General features: G+C 43.2%; 2 protein-coding genes across 4 annotated transcripts in view; one reads left to right on the top strand and one right to left on the bottom strand.

The window, feature by feature from the left end:
* Positions 1 to 17,059, bottom strand: part of fundc1 (FUN14 domain containing 1) — a 60,097-nt gene extending 43,038 nt beyond the window's left edge. The window contains exons 1-2 of one of the 3 annotated variants that reach the window (XM_038802084.1): positions 16,842 to 17,059; positions 7,458 to 7,614 (exon numbers count right to left, since the gene is read on the bottom strand). In XM_038802084.1, the coding sequence (XP_038658012.1) occupies positions 7,458 to 7,614; positions 16,842 to 16,857 (173 nt within the window). In that variant the 5' untranslated portion in view covers positions 16,858 to 17,059. Of the gene's footprint in view, positions 1 to 7,457; positions 7,615 to 15,998; positions 16,456 to 16,737; positions 16,817 to 16,841 lie in introns of those variants that run through there. The other 2 variants (XM_038802083.1, XM_038802082.1) reach the window with 2 other exon arrangements.
* Positions 16,982 to 20,175, top strand: part of kdm6a (lysine (K)-specific demethylase 6A) — a 334,942-nt gene continuing 331,748 nt past the window's right edge. The window contains exon 1 of the mRNA XM_038802080.1: positions 16,982 to 16,998. The gene's annotated coding sequence lies outside the window, so the exon portion shown is untranslated. The remainder of the gene's footprint in view (positions 16,999 to 20,175) is intronic.

Genomic DNA, 20,175 nt, shown 5'->3' with positions numbered 1-20,175 from the left:
GAGCTAATATTGATACGGGTCCATAGGGAGAAGGTGGAGCGAGCAGAGATAGATAGGTTGGTTGGGAAAATACTCCAGGTAAACAGGAGATATTCTGAGGCCCCGGAGGCGGGGTTATTGAAGGAGCGGCAGAAGCTACAGATGGAATTTGGTCTGTTGTCTACAGGGAAAGCGGTGGAGCAGTTGAGGAAGGCGAGGAGAGCGATATATGAGTGTGGAGAGAAGGCCAGTAGGATGCTTGCACATCAGCTAAGGAAAAGGGAGACGGCCACGGAAATAGGAAGAGTGAAGAACAGAGGAGGGAATATGGTCTTGGACCCAGCAGGGGTGAACGGGGTGTTTAAGGAGTTTTATAGTCGGCTATATGAGTCGGAACCCCCAGCTGGGGTGGAGGGAATGGGAGAGTTGAAGTTCCCGAAGGTGGAAGAAGGGTTGGTGGAGGGGTTGGGAGCCCCGATCGAGATTGAAGAAATAGCAGAGGGGCTGGAGTCTGGTAAGGCCCCGGGACCGGACGGCTACCAAGTGGAATTTTACAAAAAGTTCTCTGAGATGCTGGGCCCGCTGCTGGTGAGGGCATTTAATGAGGCAAGGAAGCGGGGTGTTATTCCCCTAACAATGTCACAGGCCTCGATCTCACTGATCCTGAAGCAGGAGAAGGACACAGAGCTATGCGGGCCATACAGGCCAAACTCCCTATTGAATGTCGATGCCAAACTGTTAGCTAAAATCTTGGCCTCAAGGATAGAAGATTGTGTCCTGGAGGTGATAGGAGAAGACCAGACAGGGTCTCGCTATATGCTGACGACCTCCTCCTCTATATTTAGGGGGGATGGGGAAGATTATGCGGATCTTAGGGGAATTTGGCCGGTTTGCAGGGTACTAATTGAATATGGGGAAAAGTGAGATGTTTCGAACCAGGCAAGGGGGCAGGAGAGGAGACTGGGAGAGCTGCTGTTCAGAGTGGTGGGAGGGAGCGTCTGTTATTTGGGGATCCAAGTGGCACGGGAATGGAAGCGGTTACATAAACTAAATTTGACCCGGCTAGTGAAACAAATGAAGGAGGACTTTCGAAGGTGGGACATGCTCCTGCTGTCATTGGCGGGGAGGGTACAGGCCATGAAAATGACAGTCGTCCCGAGATTTCTGTTTGTTTTCCAGTGCCTCCCTGTCTTTATCCCAAAGGCCTTTTTTAAACGGGTAAATAAGGTGATTTCTGGTTTTGTGTGGGTGGGTAAAACTCCGCGAGTGAAGAAATTGCTGCTGGAGCGTAGTCGGGGGGAGGGTGGGTTGGCGCTGCCGAACTTTAGCAACTATTACTGGGCGGGAAACATAGCCATGATTAGGAAGCGGGTGGTGGGTCGGTGTGGGAGCGAGTAAAGGCGGAATCATGTAAGGACACAAGTCTGGGGGCATTGATGACAACACCTCTGTCGTTCTCGCCGGCCCGATACTCTACAAGCATAGTGGTGGTAGTGGCGGCCCTGAGAGTCTGGGGCAGTGGAGGAAGCATATGAGAGTGGAGGGAGCATCGATCTGGGCTCCAATTTGTAACAATCATTGGTTTGTTCCGGGGAGGCTGGATGTGGGGTTTTGGAGATGGCAGAGGGCAGGGATCAAGAGGATGGGAGATGTATTCATAGATGGGAGCTTTCCCTGTTTGGAGGATTTAAAGGAGAAATTTGAATTGCCGAGAGGGAATGGGTTTAGATATCTGTGGACACGGGATTTTTTGCGAAGGTAGGTTTCGATCTTTCCGCTTCTACAGCCACGGGGGGATATAGGACAAGTAGTTTCTAGAAGGGGGTGGGAGAGGGAAAGGTCTCAGATATTGATAGATCTGTACTTGGTTAATATATCTTGTGGGTTGCCGCACTATAAATCACTCGACAGAACTTAAAACTGAGCTTCATGCGTGAAGTACATTGTAGCTTTATTCAGTTAGTTTCAAATGTCTCTTGATCAGGTCAGTTTTAAAAAAAGTTTGTTTTGTCCAAGCAAATACAGATGACTGAGTTGAATTCAATACAAATTGCAGTTCTTGATGATTTCTTCAAATTAAAATACACAATAAAGAGAAGTTGGAAATAGACAAAATGGCGGCTTTCAGAGCAAAGCGCAGGAAATAGTTAAAGAAATGAAGTAAGATGATTCCAGAATGAATTGTTCAAAATCGGCATCTATTTTTAAGGTAATTACTATCTTTAATGTTCTGTCCACTTTCCGTCTGTGATTGGACCATAATAACTATAGTTCATTCAATTTGTTAGAAATGGCTGTCCATCAAATTTTGATATGGTGTGACTGTGATATTCCGTTCCAACCAAACTTTATCCGTTGTCATGAAAACTGAGCTAGGAACGCTGCCCAGATTTACATACTAACAAATGTGTCCTTGCTTTTGTCTGGAGTTTTAACCTGATCATTCTCATGCTATTCAGCAGTTTTCACTGCCTGTCTGTTTTGAACTGTGTGACCTTAATAAACCATTTTACTTCTGAATAAACCATTTTGATTCTGAACCATTTCTTCCTTTAAACTTATTATATATTAAAAGTTAGATTTCTATCAGATATCTATAAAGAGCTCATGGAGTTGGAGGTAACTCAGATAGTGGAGCTAAAGTCCAAATTGGGGGGGGAGGGGGGGAAGATAGAGGTGGGTCTGTGGGCGGATGCTTTGAGCAGAGTCAACACGTCCTCATCATGTGTCAGGCTCAGCCTGATAAAATTCAAGGTGGTACACCGGGCAAACATGACGGTGGCCCGGATGAGCAAGTTTTTTGGGATAGAGGACAGGTGTGCGAGGTGTGCAGGAGGGCCAGCAAACCATGTCCATATGTTTTGGGCATGTCCAAAGCTTAGGGGATTTTGGCAGAGATTTGCAGAGGTCAGCACGGTAGCATAGTGGTTAGCGCAATTCCTTCACAGCTCCAGGATCCCAGGTTCGATTCCCGGCTGGATCACTATCTGTGTGGAGTCTGCACGTTCTCCCCGTGTGTGCATGGGTTTCCTCCGGGTGCTCCGGTTTCCTCCCAGAGTCAAAAGATGTGCAGGTTAGATGGATTGGCCATGCTAAATTGCCCTTAGTGTCCAAAATTGCCCTTAGTGTTGGGTGGGGTTGCTGGGTTATAGGGTGGGAGTGTGGGCTTGGGTAGGGTGCTCTTTCCAAGAGCCAGTGCAGACTCGATGGGCCGAATGGCCTCCTTCTGCACTGTAAATTCTATGGTAAATATGGTAAATGTCCACGGTGCTAAAAACAAGGGTGGTGCCGAGTCCAGAGGTGGCGCTTTTTGGAGTGTCGGAACATCCGGGAGTCCAGGGGCGAGAGAGGCTGACATCTTGGCCTTTGCCTCCTCGGTAGCCCGGAGGCGGATATTGCTAGCTTAGAGGGACTCGAAGCCCCCCAAATCAGAGATCTGGGTTAGCAACATGGCCAGATTTCTCAGACTTGAGAAAATTAAGTTCGCCCAAATGCTCGGGTTCTTTCCCTCGACTTCTTCAGGGAAAACTGTCAGCAGTGGCAATAAGAAAAGGGGGGGGGGGGGGGGGGGGGGTGTAGGGGAGGGGTGTTAGACTATTTTCTGTTCCGGTTAGGTGGGATTTGTTAGGGATGGAGATGGTTTATGCATTGTCTATATTTATATGTGTACTGTTCACTGTTATTATTATAAAATTATAAATACCTAATAAAATGTTTTACAAAAAAAAATGTAAAAGTGTCCCTATAGTTTCTTCCTTTCTGCTAAAAACTCCCGAGTCCAAACCACCTCAACAATAGCATCCACCAACCTCTGCTTCTCATCTTTCTCAACGTTATCCTTGTCGGCCTGATAAGAAATAACCTTCCCCTGGGTCACCACCTTCAATGCCTCGAGAACATAGAGGAGGAAACCTCCCTGTTCTGATTAAGCTCCACATAGTTCTTAATCGCCAATGCCACCTTCTCGTAGAACTTTTTATCTGTCAGGAGTCTCCATCCTGGTCTCTGTGCCTGGCCCATTTCACACCTCACATCCACAAAGTATGATGCATGGTCTGTAATTACTATCCTTGCGTATTCTGCCCCCATGACCACTGACAGCACCGAATTCCCTATCACAAAAAAAATCTATACAGTAGTATTCTCAATTTACATGTGAGAAGAAGGAATACTCCCTTTCTCCCGGATGCCTAAATCTCGACAGATCCACCCCCTCCCCATCCCCTCATCTGAATCCATAAATGCCCCCAGCTTCTTTGCCACTCCCGACCTGACCACTGAATTGGTGCTAGACCTATCCACCTTAGGGTCCATCACACAAATAAAATTGCCTCCCATTATCAACTGATGTGAATCCAAGTCCCAGATGGATGCTAACAGCTTCTTAACAAAATCCGCATTATTCCAATTGGGCGCATATACATTACCTGAGACAACCGACGCCCCTGCCCAGGACCCCACACCATCACGAACCTAACTCTCTCCGCCCCCCACTCGGTCCTGCACCTTCATGGTCACCACAAATGTCACCTTTTTACTAAACAGGATCGCAACCCCCCTTGACTTAGAGTCAAACTCCGAATGAAACGTTAGCCCCACCCATCCCTTCCTTAACTGCATCTGGTCCTTCACCTGCAGATATATCTCCCAAAGGAAAACTACAGCTGCCCTTAGCCTTTTTAGGTACACAAACATCTAACTGGACCATTTAGACCTTATATGTTCCACGTTACAATCCTTATTGGGGGCTTCTGATCTTCGTCCTCTACTAAGATCCGCCATTCCACCTAACACAGATCCTGCCCAACCATCTGGTTCCCCTCTTGTCTGGGTCCATCCAAAATCCTTTCCTAAATTCTCCCTCTGTGTACCCAAACAGGTGCCGGAACTCCACCTTGATAAGCACAATGGTTAGCACTGTTGCTTCACAGCGCCAGGGACCCGGGCTCAATTCCCAGCTTAGGTCACTGTCTGTGCGGAGTCTGCACATTCTCCCCGTATCTGTGTGGGTTTCCTCCGGGTGCTTCGGTTTCCTCTCAAGTCTCAAAAGACATGAATGTTAGGTGAATTGGACATTCTGAGTTCTCCCTCAGTGTACCAGAACAGGCACCGGAGTGTGGCGACTTGGGGATTTTCACAGTAACTTCCCTGCAGTGTTAATGTAAGCCGACTTGTGACACTAATAAAGATTGTTGTTATAAAGTCCATCGACCGCTCCATAGGCAGTGTGACAAACGACGGCGACTCTTCCCCCTCTGCCATTTTCTCCGTTAGTGCTGCGCCACATGTGTCCTCCAACTCTTGAGCAAGGGCACTTACCAACTTTTGCTGGGTTACACACTCAGGGAGAAACCAACACCTTCCGCTCATTTCACATTTTTTGCACAAAAAACACCCATTGACTAGGTAGAAAGGGCCAGAAACAACTCCTCCAGGCAGGGGCCATTTTGTGTGCAACCAATCAGCTCATGGCCGCCACCAGAAGTCGACAGTATCTGTTCTTGAAGCAAAGTACCAAAACTATAAGGTAGCAGAGCAAACAGCCTTGGAACTGTACTTCATGTAGAACAAGTAATTCTACAGTGGAACTGGAACAATTATTTTTTAAAAATATAAATTTAGAGTACCCAATTCATTTTTCTTTTCCAATTAAGGGGCAATTTAGCGTGGCCAATCCACCTAGCCTGCACATCTTTGGTTGTGGGGGCGAAACCATTCAGCCCATCGAGTCTGCACCGACTCTCCGAAATGGCACCCTACCCAGGCTCACTCCTCTGCCTCATCCCTGGAACCTACCTGCAGACACGGGGAGAATGTGCAAACGCCACACGGACAGTGACCCAGAGCCGGGATCAAACCTGGGACCTCGGCGCCTTGAGGCATAAGCGCTAACCCACTGCGCCACCGTGCTGCACGGAACAATGATTTTTAAGTAATCACTCCTGGTAACACTAATGCAATCACAGAATCCCTACTGTGCAAAAGAAGGCCATTCAGCCCATCGAGTCTGCACCGACTCTCTGAAATGGCACCCTACCCAGGCCCACTCCTCTGCCTCATCCCTGCAACCTACCTACACATCTTTGGACACTAAGGGGCGTGTGCGTGGGTTTCCTCCGGGTGCTCCGGTTTCCTCCCACAGTCCAAAGATGTGCAGGTTAGCTGGATTGGCCATGATAAATTGCCCTTAGTGTCCAAAATTGCCCTTAGTGTTGGGTGGGGTTACGGGGATAGGGTGGAGGTGTGGGCTTGGGTAGGGTGCTCTTTCCAAGAGCCGGTGCAGACTTGATGGGCTGAATGGCCTCCTTCTGCACTGTAAATTCTATGAAATTTAGCATAGCCAATCCACCTAAATTGCGCATCTTTGGACTGTGGGAGGAAACTCACGCAGACACGGTGAGAATGTGCAAACTCCACACAGACAGTCACCTAAGGTTAGAATCGAACCCGGGTCCCTAGCCCTGTGAGGCAGCAGCATAAAGTATAAACCTTGCAGAAAAATGTTGCCTGTGATAAAATGCATAAATGAGAGCTAATACTATTGACAGAAAAGAGGAAACGTTACCTGAAAACAGTCAATATAAATTAAAGAACACCTCTACTGTAATAGTAATTATTTTCCAAGACACGTACCAGTAATCTAGCAATCTCATTTGAGGGGACACTTTAGTGCAAATTGATATCAAGTTAGACACAGTTTTATGCTATGTACCCAGGAACTGAATTAATATTATCCGACTTCGAGTAGGACTTTAAAAGCCAGCAGTTTCAGGAGATTTTCATCCCGTCAATTTGGGTTCAATTCAAAGTGAAATTTTTTCAGACAATTTAGTGCCGAAGGAGGCCATTTGGCCCATCGAGCCTGCACCGGATCTTGGAAAGAGCACCATACCCAAGCCCACACCTCCACCCTATCCCCATAACCCAGTACCCCACCCAACACTAAGGGAAATTTTGGACACTAAGGGCAATTTATCATTGCCAATCCACCTAACCTGCACATCTTTGGACTGTTGGAGGAAACCGGAGCACCCGGAGGAAACCCATGCACACACAGGGAGAACGTGCAGACTCCGCACAGACAGTGACCCAAGCCGGGAATCAAACCTGGGACCCTGGAGCTGTGAAGCAATCGTGCTAACCACAATGCTACCGTGCTGCCCTCTGACAAAGTTAAAAGGACAGATCACTGTGCGACCCTAAAATCCACAAGTTAGAACATTTGCAAAGTTCTACTGGGCACAGCATTTTAAAATTCATATGATTGTTAACCATATTAAAATATCTCACTTTTTATTCAATTTATATATTCCAAGGTTTTTGGTTTGCAGTTCCTTCTTAATTGTGTTGCGGCGGTGGGGGGGGGGGGGGGGGGGGGGGGTGTGTGTGTGGAGGAGAGAGAGAGAGAGAGAGAGAGAGAGAGAAGAGAATTACAGTGGTACATATAGCTTTGGCAACATACAGAAGACTACACTCACCAGCCAGTTACGCCACCCATCATTAATTGAGTAGCTACTGAATATTTCTCTGCAACTGGTCCAGGATTCTGTCCAAAAATACGACCCCACCACTCATGTCGTCCTGAATATTCCAACAGATCTACGACTTCATAGGAATCACCATCACCGTTTTGACCTAAGGAAAGTGGATAGTAGAAACATTGGTCTACTTTTCGAATGGACAATAGGCAAGCTCTTGTGAGAAATAAGAGGTATGATAAAGAGAAGCTAAAGGTATAAATATGGTATTGGTTTCAGTTTGGCCAATTGTTTTGATCTCCATCGCTCGCACTGAAATTAGGAGAGAACAAAGATAACACTAAATTATTCTGGGTAATATCAAGTAAGCACAATCTTGATCATTATGTTGTACTTTTCCACTCCATTGGTGGGGTCAAGGACGTGCTTCTTTTACTCAAAAGCTATGTCCTGGACATCCTGATGGTTTATTGAGTTTACCATGCTTTGATTATCATCTGTATAAACTGACCGAAGCAATATGAGTGGTACCAGTTAGTCTTAGTGTCTTTGATTGGGGAAGAGACATTTTTCAGGCTTTCTGCTCCTAACGCTACTCGTATCTACTGTTAAATAATGTGCACTGGGAAATAGATCAAAATCAAAATCAGATTTGGCCATATCCCTGAAGCTGTGAGAGTCTATCCTCAAGCAAGGCGTTTACATTTCCAAGCAAGAAAATATATTAAAAACAGGATTGGTGAAAAGGGGATTAAGCTCAGCCGCTATGTTTCCCATAATCAAATGACCTGCCAACATTCACCAGAAAAGGGCTAATTTATAAATAATAGCCAAGTGGACAACATGGCAGTGACACGCAACATTCATACAAATACATCATAGAGTCAATTCCATGTGAAAGAGTGGGGTAAGAATTGAAGAGAACATTTTAAAGTGTTATGTCCCTTAAGTTTTCTTAATTTATGGCAGTACGGTGGCACAGTGGTTAGCACTGGGACTACGGCGCTGAGGACCAGGGTTTGAATGCCGGCCCTGGATCACTGTCCGTGTGGAGTTTGCACATTCTCCCCGTGTTTGCGTTTCACCCCCACAACCCAAAGATGTGCAGGTTAGGTGGATTGGCTACGCTAAAGTGCTCCTTAATTGAAAAAAATATAATTGGGTACTCTAAATTTTAAAACAAATTAATAAGTTACTCAAGAAAATGAAACCTTGCTTTAGTATGAAAACCATAGTGGTGTCATAATTTATTTATGGGTTTGTTTATTGTCATGTGTACCCAGGTACAGTGAAAAGTATTTTTCTGCGAGCAGCTCAAACAGATCATTTAGTACATCAAAAGAAAATACATAATAGGGCAACACAAGGTACACAATGTAAATACATAGACACTGTCATCAGGTGAAGCATACAGGGGTGCAGTATTAATCAGGTCAGTCCATAAGAAGGCTGTTTAGGAGTCTGGTAACAGCAGGGAAGAAGCTGTTTTTGAATCAGTTGTGCGTGTTCTCAGACTTTTGTATCTCCTGCCCGTTGGAAGAAGTTGAAAGAGTGAGTAGGCCGGGTGGGAGGGGTCTTTGATTATGCTGCCCGCTTTCCCAAGGCAGAGGGAGGCTGTGTTCATGACTCTCTGAGGTTTCTTGCGGTCTTGGGCCAAGCAGTTATACCAGGCTGTGATGCAGCCAGATAGGATGCTGTCTATGGTGCATCTGTAAAAGTTGGTAAGAGTCAGTGTGGGCACGCCAAATTTCCTTAGTTTCCTGAGGTAGTATAGGCACTGTTGTGCTTTGTTGGTGGTAGCGTCGACGTGGGTAAAACAAATGAAGTTAATTTTTTCCACTCCCAAAATGACATACTGCACAGTAGCATCAGAAAGTAAAAATAGAAAATGCTGGAAAATCTCAACAGGTCTGACAGCATCTGTGGAGAGAGAACAGACCTAATGTTGCGAGCCTGGATGACTGTCAGAGCACCCAGCTCTGGATCCTAACTCCGACAGTCATTGACTCAAAATGCTCTTTTCTCTTTCCACAGACGATAGCTGTTCTCTTTCCACGATGGTGTCAGACTTGCTGAGACTTTCCAGCATTTTCTGTTTTTGTTTCAGATTTCAGCATCCGCAGTAATTTGCTTTTATCTTAGCATCAAAAAGTATTTTGGTTCCCACCTGTTGTGTAGGATCAAGGTTTCTAAATATTTTAAAGGAGAAGGCATCAGCAAATCATTTTTTCTTTCAGGTTTCGGCCCAGCACATTGGTAACACTTAAGAGATTATCTTGAGGTTCTGTGTTCCAGCTCCACTAGGTGTTCACTTTGTTGCACTACTAAGCATGTACTGTGTTTGAGGTGTTACCTTTTAAATGAGACATTAAACTAAGACCCTGTCTGCACATTCAGCTGAATATAATCCAACAGAACATTCCCCATGCTTTCCTATACTCTATTTTTTTGGGGAAATTTAGAGTACCCAATTCTTTTTTTCCCAATTAAAGGGCAAGTTAGTGTGGCTAATTCACCTACCCTGCATATCGTTTTGGGTTGTGGGGTGAGACCCACACACACAGGGAGAATGTGCAAACTCCACACAGGCAGTGACCCGGGGCCGGGATCGAACCCAGGTCCTCGACGCCTTGAGGCAGCAGTGCTAACCACTGCACCACCTATACTCAAGTACAAACACTGTAGCAGTTTTTGTTACTATTTTCATTGGTGTGAAGCAACCATTTGACAGTGCTCCAGTGCCCTTGGTCATTTATGTTGAAACACTTGAAAAAAACCATCAAGGTTTCTGCATTTTAATAATAACTTACATTTACAAAGCACCAAAATATAAGATCCCACTGTACTTCACTGAAGCATTGTCAAACAAAGGTTTATATATCAGCCACTTATGGAACGATTAGGGAAGATGACTAAAAGCTTGGCCAAAGAGGTAGGTTTTAAGGGATGTCTTAAAGGAGGAAAGAGAGGAATGGTATAGGGAGGGAATTCCAGAGGTTAGGACCTTGACAGCTGAAGGTAGGACTACCAATGATGATGTGATTAAAAGCAGGTGTGGTCAAGAGGCCAGAATTAGAGGAACACAAGGATGAAGATTGGAGAGCTGAAGTTGGTAACAGAAATCGAGAGGGGTGAGATCATGGAGGAATTTAAAACAGCGTTGGGTATTTTAAAATGAAGATGGTGTTTATCTGAGAGTCAATGTATAGGGTAATGGATGAATGGAACTTAGTGCAAGTTAGGATACAGGTTGCAGAGTTTTGAATATCCGCCTTTTTAAATATAGAATGACGGCTTACAGCACTGATGTCCTCACTTTCCATTTTGTCTTGCTTCATACACCAGGCTCATTCACAGCTATACAGGTGTCAATACTTTCAGATCACAATAATTCAATGATCTCTCATTAAAATAAGGTGTTAAAATACATATTTAGTATTTCCACACCTATCTAATATGAACTCTGAATATTCCTATCCACGGAAATCTTTAATAAAAGGTGTAAGTTTTATACAATCTGAAGGTTCTACTCTAGACAGCCAGGTGGTGAGGGTTAGAACTGGAAACAATCTTTACACCACATTAATTTAGAGATACACATTACAAACATACACCTTCTTAGCAAACAACTGCAGTTTTAATCTGTTCCTTTTTATAGGGGCACAAGTGAATATTTAGTTAATATCCAACACCCGCACACAATTCTACAGATGGACAGATTTTCCAGAGTGAGAAATGTTTATTCTGTTATGTCTTTGGTAAAAGAATAACTAGAAATCCTATAGTGAAAGTGTAACTGCAATAAAGCTATTAATTAGGCTGCAATGTTTTGTGGGTCTCTGCTGGTATACAAGTAATGCTGTGCACTATTCTCTGTCCCACCATTTACCCAAGGGATTCTTCCAATTATACCCAACTCCAACCACAAGTGTCGTATGTACTGACAGCAACAAGACATGCTACTGTACTATTCAGAAAAGCTACATAACAAAGAAAAATGTGTAAATGTTGGTTTCCCTTTACAATCAAAGAGGGCTGATTCTTGCATGGATAGAATCATCTGTTGTTCTCACACGGCGTGGAGCCTGATTTCAGACCTGCATGGCTTTCCACAGTGTGGACAAGGTTGAATTGTCCGATTTTGTTGAGATAACCTTTTTCTTTCTAGCTTGCCTTTGTCCTTAGCTACCTATATTTGCTTTTTGAAGGAAACAACAGCTCTACTAGAGATTGCTCTCTGGTTTAATTTTTTTTGTGCATTTGTATCCCAGTCTGTGGTGGATATGCCACAATCCTGATGTTCATTTTCAAAGATTACTTGTACCTTAATCTTGCCCTATATTGTATGCAGTGTCCAAGTTTAAGTTGTGAATACATTCAGGGATTTTATAATCAGTTTTACATACTGCATGTCCATCCCATCTGACCTTAGCTCTGATGATGAATTCTTAAATTACAACCATTTCTGCTCTTTGAAGTACCTCAGCGTTGGATACTTTGTACTCCTATTTGATACACATGATGTTTCTAATGCATCTCGTGTGGAACAAAAACAGAAACAAAGAGTCATCCAGATTCGAAACGTTAGCTCCCTTTTCTCTCCACAGATGCGGTCAGACCTGCTGAGATTGTCCAGTATTTTCTGTTTTTGTTTCAGATTGCAGCATTTGCAGTAATTTGCTTTTAGCATCTCATGTGGAACCTGTCCAACTGTCTAATATGTCTAGGGTTGGTAGTCTTTCTCACAGGCATATTGGAGGATAGCTGACCACAGCTTTGTACACAGCAAGTTTTGTTATAAGTTTGATATCTTGTTTCCTCCACGGTGTCTTGGGTAAATTGGTAAATGCTGAATTTGCTCTGGCAATTCTATCTGCCACCTTTCAATCAATGCAGACACTTCCAGAGACAGCTATTGGCGGCCTGGGGGCACAGTGGTTAGCACTGCTGCCTCATGGCGCTGAGGTTCCAGAGTGGAGTTTGCACATTCTCCCCATGTCTGCATGGATCCCATCCCCACAACCCAAAAGATATGCAGGGTAGGTGGGTTGGCCACGCTAAATTGCCCCTTAATTGGAACCACTAAAAACAATTTTAAAAGACAGCTTTCATGATAGGTACATAACAAGCAAGAATCTAATACAATGCAAAATGTGTAAAACAAAAAACACATTATAAAGATCACATGCAAGATAGATGCTTGTTAATGAACACAATGTGTACTTTGAAATCAAAATAGAGCAAAGAAAAATGTTAATAGAAAACAGGAATTTAAAATATCAACACATCCACCTTCTTAAAACACTAGTTCGGCTTGAACCAGGGTATTGTGACCAATACCGGAGAATACTTTATGAAGGATGTGAAGGCATTAAAGACAACGGCTCTAGGGATGAGGGACTTCTGTTACCTGGATACATTGAAGTTCTGAGGCTGTTCTCTTGAGAGAAGGCTGAGAAGGGATTTGATAGAGGGGTTCAAAATGAGATTTTAATGCAGTGAGTGTTAGGATGTGGAATGAAGAATCATAGAATCCATACAGTGCAGAAGGAGAGTCTGTTGAGGCCCATTGAGTCTGCCGACTCTGAAAGAGCACTCTATCTATGCCACTCCCCCAATCTATCCCTGTAATCCCACCTAACCTACACGTCTTCGGACACTAAGGGACAATTTAGCATAGCCAATCCACCTAACCTGCACATGTACTGCCGAAGAGTATGGTGGAGGCAGATTCCATGGTGGTTTTCAAAGGGAACTGGAAGATGATCTCTGGAGAAAAGGTCAGGATGTGGGATTAGCTGAGTTACTCATACAAAGAGCCAGCACAGACACAATGGCCTCCTTCTGTGCTGTGATCATTCTACATTAATAGAAATGAAGGAAAGATTAGAAATAAAATAGCAGCAATCTGAACCAGATAAAATTAAAACGGGGAAAGATTTTTAAAAATGGGAGACATAACCCAAAACGAAAAAGCAAGATGTTATTTTTAAATTTTATGGAAAATTAAAGGGGGACACAACTTCCTTGAATTAATGCCAATTGCAAGGAAGTTTCTGAGATTTTCAATTAGGAGTTGAGGTTTGGTGAAATGGTCATATGAATTGTAGTTACATCATACAGCCATTCAGCCCATCAAGTCCATGCTGACATTCTGTAGAGGCACTCAGTTAACTCTATCCCCATAGCCCTGAAAATATATTCCCCTAACGTGGCTATCCAATTTATTTTTGCAATCATCAAATATCTTCGCTTCCACCACCCTCGTAGGAATTGATTTCCAAGTCATTACCATTTTCTGTGTAAAAAATGTTCTTCCTCTAACACATGTGACAAAGGAGGAGGTTTGAAAATGTGGATACCTGAAACTTCAGCTGGCCTAAAACACCTTTGCTAACTATAATAATCTGGAAGTATGACAGATTAAAATCACACAAGCATGGGATTGATTACATGTTAATGAAGAACTGCATAAAACATAGTCATGTCATGTCTGCTCGAAGGCAGGTCTTTTGATCATTGTCTGCTGATGCTTCATCATGAGTTGTTTCCTCAGCAGCTTTCGTCAGTGGTGGTTTGCCACTGCCTTCCATCTCAGGGGCAGGACAAGAAGACAGGTCCTAACTCTACTTCAGCCAGAACGGGAATCAAACCCGCAACGTTGGTGTTATTCAGAACCACAAACTTGGCATTTAGCGAAATATGAACTAACTCCGGCCCCCCAAAAGCCATGTTTCAAATGAATGATTACAAAGAAAGTAGTTGCTGTAAATTTGTCAGACTTACTAAGGATTAATTTTGCACAAAAAAGATGCACCACCAACACCCAGTGAGACCTGATCAGATGAATTAGTTTTTAAAGATTATTTCCTGGGACATGGGTGTCGCTGGGAAGCGAGCATCTATTGCCCATCCCTAATTATCCCCGAGAAGATAGTGAACCTTTTACATTTTTGCAGCGAACAAGTACAAGGCAAACATCCTCCACAGCCTCTTTTATCTCTTCAAGGTTTTTGTATGTCTGTTACCAACACAGAGGTACTAGAGAAGGGTGGCAAAGGGTGCAGTGGTTAGCACTGCTGCATCACTGAGCCAAGGACCTGGGTTTGATTCCGGCCGTGTGGAGTTTGCACATTCTCCTCGTGTCTGCGTGGGTCTCACCTCCACAATCCAAAGGGGTACAGGGTAGGTGGATTGGCCACGCTAAATTGCCCCTTAATTGGAAAAAAACGGGTACTTTGAATTTTTAAAAAAGTACTAGAGATAGTAAATATAATCTATTATCATTAGCTGAAAAGATTATGATCCATAAGCCTCAGATAGTTAACTTCAACATCCCATTCAATTCCAAGGTTTCAATCCATATGCTCTCTACCACCAAGACCACCTACTGCCATCCTAAACAACATTTACGTCTGCCTCCGAGCTGAAATTCCCATCTATGTCTCTGTCATATTCAGAATTAAGTACTTCAATGCTCCCCGGATGTCCTCCTAGTCTCTACACTTTAAAGTTCCAGCTCAACTCTGCTTCCCTTATCTTTCTTCGCCAAGTTTGTCACACTATTACTCTTGTCCTTTAACATTGCATAAGCTCCTGGCCCCAATATTAACTTTTCATCCTTTTGTTTAAATCCCAGCATGGCCTTGTCACTTCCTATCTCTATAACCTCTTCGAACCCACCAACTGCCATCACCACCACACTCCTACCATCTACTTTTCTTTGTGCAAATTTTTGCTCTTTATGCAAAAAAACTTGCATTTCTTCAGCACCTTTCATTACCACAGGATATCCTAAAGCAGTTTAAAGCCAATGAAGTACTTTTGAAATGTAGTCACCATTGTAATGTACAACAGTGACAGCTAAATTGTACAAAGCAAATCCCCACAGACATGATAATAGTCAGATAATCTATTTGTGTAATGTTTATTGAAAGGCAAGTATTGGTCAGGACACTAGGGATACCTCCTTTGCTCCTCACAAGATTGTGCCATGGGATCTTTTATGCCCACCTCAGAGAAAAGATTTAATGTCTCAGGCACTTCTGACAGTGCAGCACTCCTTTAATAATGCACTGGAGTGAGATGTTTTGGAATGGAACCTAAACCTATAACCTTCTGATTCAAAGGCATACTACTGTAACTAGTGATGGCTGACATACTGCATCACTTTGCCTCACAACTGGCAGCTATGCCTTCAACCACTTGGGCCCCATGCTTTGAAAGTTCTTCTGAACATGCCTTCAGGAACTTCCTTAAATCCATCTCTGATTAAGGCCACCCCAGCTAATATCATCCTCCTTTGGTTTGGTGTAATGTTTTGTCTGATTATGCGTGTGACTTTTCTTGTGATGTTTCATTAATAGCCCTATCTAAATGCAAGTTATTGTCATATGTGTAACAATCACCAATTTGGCTTAAATTTGTAACACACCTGCCTTAAAATACATTTCTATATGTTTAAATGTTTGCAAACGGTATTTTTTCTTTTCGTTACTGGCAATGCCATCTGTTCACACCAAACCAGCTTAAATGACCTACCTACAAAGCTTTGTTGAATGTTTAAGAACCCAAGACCAAGAGCCCGAAGACAACACAAAGGAAAATAATAAGATATTAGATAGCAGTTCAATAGGCTTGAGCTTTTAAAACCCGGAGATTGTAGAAAGAAACAACAACAGAGTGAACAGAGTTTGGCAGTTTTGCGGTTCTGGGGGGAAAAAAACAAATTTCGAGTAGGCTTCACTTCAACGCTGAAAAACATCTAATCGGGAGAAAGAGCATCTGGCACTTGGAAGAAAATGCATTGATCACACAAACTGCTCAATATGACATCTTTCCTTCAATGAGCAAACATCGCATTCAATCAACTTTCTGTGCAGATCCTCCGGGTTACTGGTTGTCAGATTTATAATCCACTGGAGATTTCATTTGGGGATGGGCATTCTCAAATGCGAAGGTCATGTTAAATTGCTGCCCGCTTCTTCACGCCTATTACCTGAAATAAATTTTAAATCCTGATTTATATCAGAAACTAACTGATGTAATTTTGATAACACGTCTAACAGTGGGGGATAAACTTCACTTTCCATGGCAAATGTGAGGGGCTCCGAGATGTGTTTGCCATGAACTCAATGGCGCGGTCTTTAGAAAACAGTGAATTGCATGTTTAGTGCATTATAACTGAAATTAAAACACGCATCTACTTAAAAGGCAAGGATCAGACCGAAGGCGGACATATTCCGCCGGATCATCACCAAATTAGTCCGAGCAGATGCACCTTCTCCATTCTCAATCCGGCCTGTCCAGCCACTCCGCATAAACCCTCTGACGCAGAAATACATTTAACCGACTGGAGGAGCACGCCGCTTCCACCCAGCTTACCTCCACGGTCCGCCATACTGTAGCTGGCCTTAATGTTGATGGATCAATAACTCCAGCTCCTCACCCGGAAACACATCCTGTATGGGGTCAGAATGACGGGCCCGGGCACCATGGTGATGGGGCCTGGCACCACCCGCGCAGGCCAGGCGCACCTCAGGTCGGAAATATAATTTTAAAAAAGTTTAACAATTCTGATTTTTAAACCCCATGTTTTCATGGGGAGCTATCTCCAGACCTAGTTCCAACGAGTAACTGGCCAGTGCGATATTTCACCATTACTTCTAAAACTCTGTTGCCTGTGTTCTAACTTGCACGGTCGAGTTCGCCGAACGCTCCCATGCTCCCTGATCTACATTGGTTCCTGGCCCAGTCATAAGACATAGAAGCAGAATTATGCCACTCAGCCCATCGAGTCTGCTCCGCCATTCAATCATGGCTGATATTTTTCTCATCCCCATTCTCCTGCCATCTCCCCATAACCCCTGATCCCCTTATTAATGTCTTAGTATTTTTTAAGTGCCTTTGTTTTCAAATCTGTCTGTGGCTCATCACTAATTTCCTCCATCCACATCTCTGCGTAACTCAAATCCTGACTTCCTGTGAATCCGATATTTTAAAAGAAAATTTAGAGTACCCAATTCTATTTTTTTGCAATTAAGGGGCAATTTAGCGCGGCCAATCCATCTAACCTGCACATCTTTAGGTTGTGGGGATGAAAACCACGCCGACACGGGGAGAATGTGCAAACTCCACACGGACTGACCGAGATTCAAACCTGGTCCTCAGCGCTGTAGTCCCAGTGCTAACCACTGCGCCACCCTGTCGCCCATGAATCTGATATTTTAACACACTTCCATCTTCTGGATATCCCTCTCCTGACCTCATCTGCTTTGTGATGATTGACTAATCTTTTGGTCATCTATCTGAATATCTGTGTGGGTTAGTATCAAGTTTAGTTTTAAAATCATCCTCCTGTGAAGCACCTTGGATATGTTTTACTGTATTAAAAGGTGCTATATAAATTCACCTGATGAAGGAGCTGCACTCCAAAAGCTAGTGATTCGAAACAAACCTGTTGGACTTTAACCTGGTGTTGTAAGACTTCTTACTGTGCCCACCTCAGTCCAACACTGGCATCTCCACATCATATAAATTCAACTTATGTGTATAAAATAACTGCTTTCCTTTAAGGTAGTGTACGCCGTCAAGTTGTGTCTTGCTCTTATCAGTAGTCCATTGTGGACAGTAGACACTGCTGCTACTCCAAAATTGTGGACAAATTGGCAAGAAATAGATGAATTTAGCAAAACTGATTAATCTGAAATGAAATATTTATTTTGATTGAAAGGTATCAAAACGTCTTCACTGCCAAAAGTATCTAACCTATTCTAAAATGTTCACTGACTCTAATATTTATAGGAATACCAAAACTACCAGATTGTCTTAGAATGGGCTGTGACTTTCCCATGTATTTCTGCCAGCAGCATCAGAACTTCACTTGTTAAATCTATTGCACTCCCACATACTTTATCCTCCAGTACTACTTCATAACATAGTCAATTGGTGCAGGGAACAAAGGGCTTTTATAAATATGATGAATCACACATTTTCTGCATAAATATGTAGGAAATATGTTTCTAACAGCAACTGTGCTTTTCTGAAATGCATTTTTGAAAATCATATTTATTTTTTTGATCCTATTCCAAGTGCTGGAAAATGGGACTAGCACACATGATGGGCCAAATTGTCTCTTTTGGTGCTGTAAACTGACTCTCCAAAAACAGTACTTCTTTAAGGGTGGCATGGTAGCACAGTGGTTCGCACTGGGTTAGCACCCATTTATTGCTCATGCTTTGTTTGGCCCCTTGTTCCGCACTGCAACCAATCACTGTTTGTCAATGTACCATTTGTCAATGTACTCTGTCGATTATCCTTTTTTTTCCTACTGTGTACATACTGTGTACGTTCCCTTGGCAGCAGAAAAATACTTTTCACTGTACTTCGGTACATGTGTCAATAAATCAAATCAAACTATTGCTCCGCAGCGCCAAGATCCCAGGTTCGATTCCTGCCATGGGTCACTGCCTGTTTGGAGTCGGCACATTCTCCCCATGTCATGTGTGGGTTTCCTCCGGGTGCTCTGGTTTCCTCCCACAAATCCCAAAGACGTGCTTGTTCGGTGAATTGGATATTCTGAAATCTCCCTCAGTGTATCTGAACAGCTGCAGGAGTGTGGCGACTAGGGGATTTTCACAGTAACTTACAGTGTTAATGCAAGCCTACCTGTGACAATAATAAAGATTTTTTTTTGCTTTCTCTGCACAATCTTCCACTTAAGTTAAGGCAGGAGATTGGGAGAATTTCCATGGAAATTCCAGTTGACTATTGTTGGCTACTGTTTTAATTTGGGTTTTAAATAAATGGCTTCCTCACTCAAATGGATTGATAGTTTCCATTGACAGTTTGCATGTCTTATGCAATGACATCTTTATTGTTTTCTTCCAGAATTAATAAATCTAACAATTGATACTGATTGAACAGAATGAATGAATTATCAAAACATTGGGCTAAAATCAGTTGTGATCAAAGTGACACAATTTGCACAGATGCTCATCTGTTTTGAGATTAAACACAATATCATTGTTAAAAAGCTCATAGTTTGGAGCCAAAATTTGTTTTAACACTACAATCCTAGGATACCTAAAAGTAGCTCTTAATAACAATTCTGATGGAAAAATCTTTGACATAAAACTACTGTCACTTCGTAGACGCTGCCTGACCAACTGAGTTTTTCACCAATTTTATACTTTTAGTAACAATTTAAAACTCCAATTCATACATGAATTAAGGTAAATTTAGGAGATTAATTGGCTGTAATTCACATGTTAATTCTGAGCACACTTATTGAATCTAAGATTGTGGTTTGAAATCCCATTGCAGAGACTTGACTACAAAGGTTGATACTTCAGCGCAGTACTGAGAAAGTTATTTATTCTTCCATGGGATGTGATGTTGATGGCTAAGGCAGCATTTATTGTCCATCCTAACTGCCCTTGAGAAGGTGGTGTTGAGCCACCTTCTTGAACTGTTGGAGTCCATGTGATGTAAGTACATCCACAGTGCTATCTGTAAGGGAGTTACAGGATTTTGATCCAGTGAAAAATATTTTAAAATTAATTTACGGGATGTAGGCGTTGTTAGTTAGGCCAGCATTTATTGCCCATCCCTAGTTGCCCTTCCGAAGGTGGTGGTGAGTTGCCTTCATGAACCACTGCAGTCTTTGAGGTGTAGGTACACCCATTTTGCTGTTCGGGAGGGAGGTCCAGGATGTTGC

This window comes from Scyliorhinus canicula, chromosome 7 (genome assembly GCF_902713615.1).
Source record: "Scyliorhinus canicula chromosome 7, sScyCan1.1, whole genome shotgun sequence".
Classification (NCBI taxonomy): Eukaryota; Metazoa; Chordata; class Chondrichthyes; order Carcharhiniformes; family Scyliorhinidae; genus Scyliorhinus; species Scyliorhinus canicula.
Note: the sequence above shows the minus strand (reverse complement) of the source record. Positions and strands in the feature narration are given on the sequence as shown.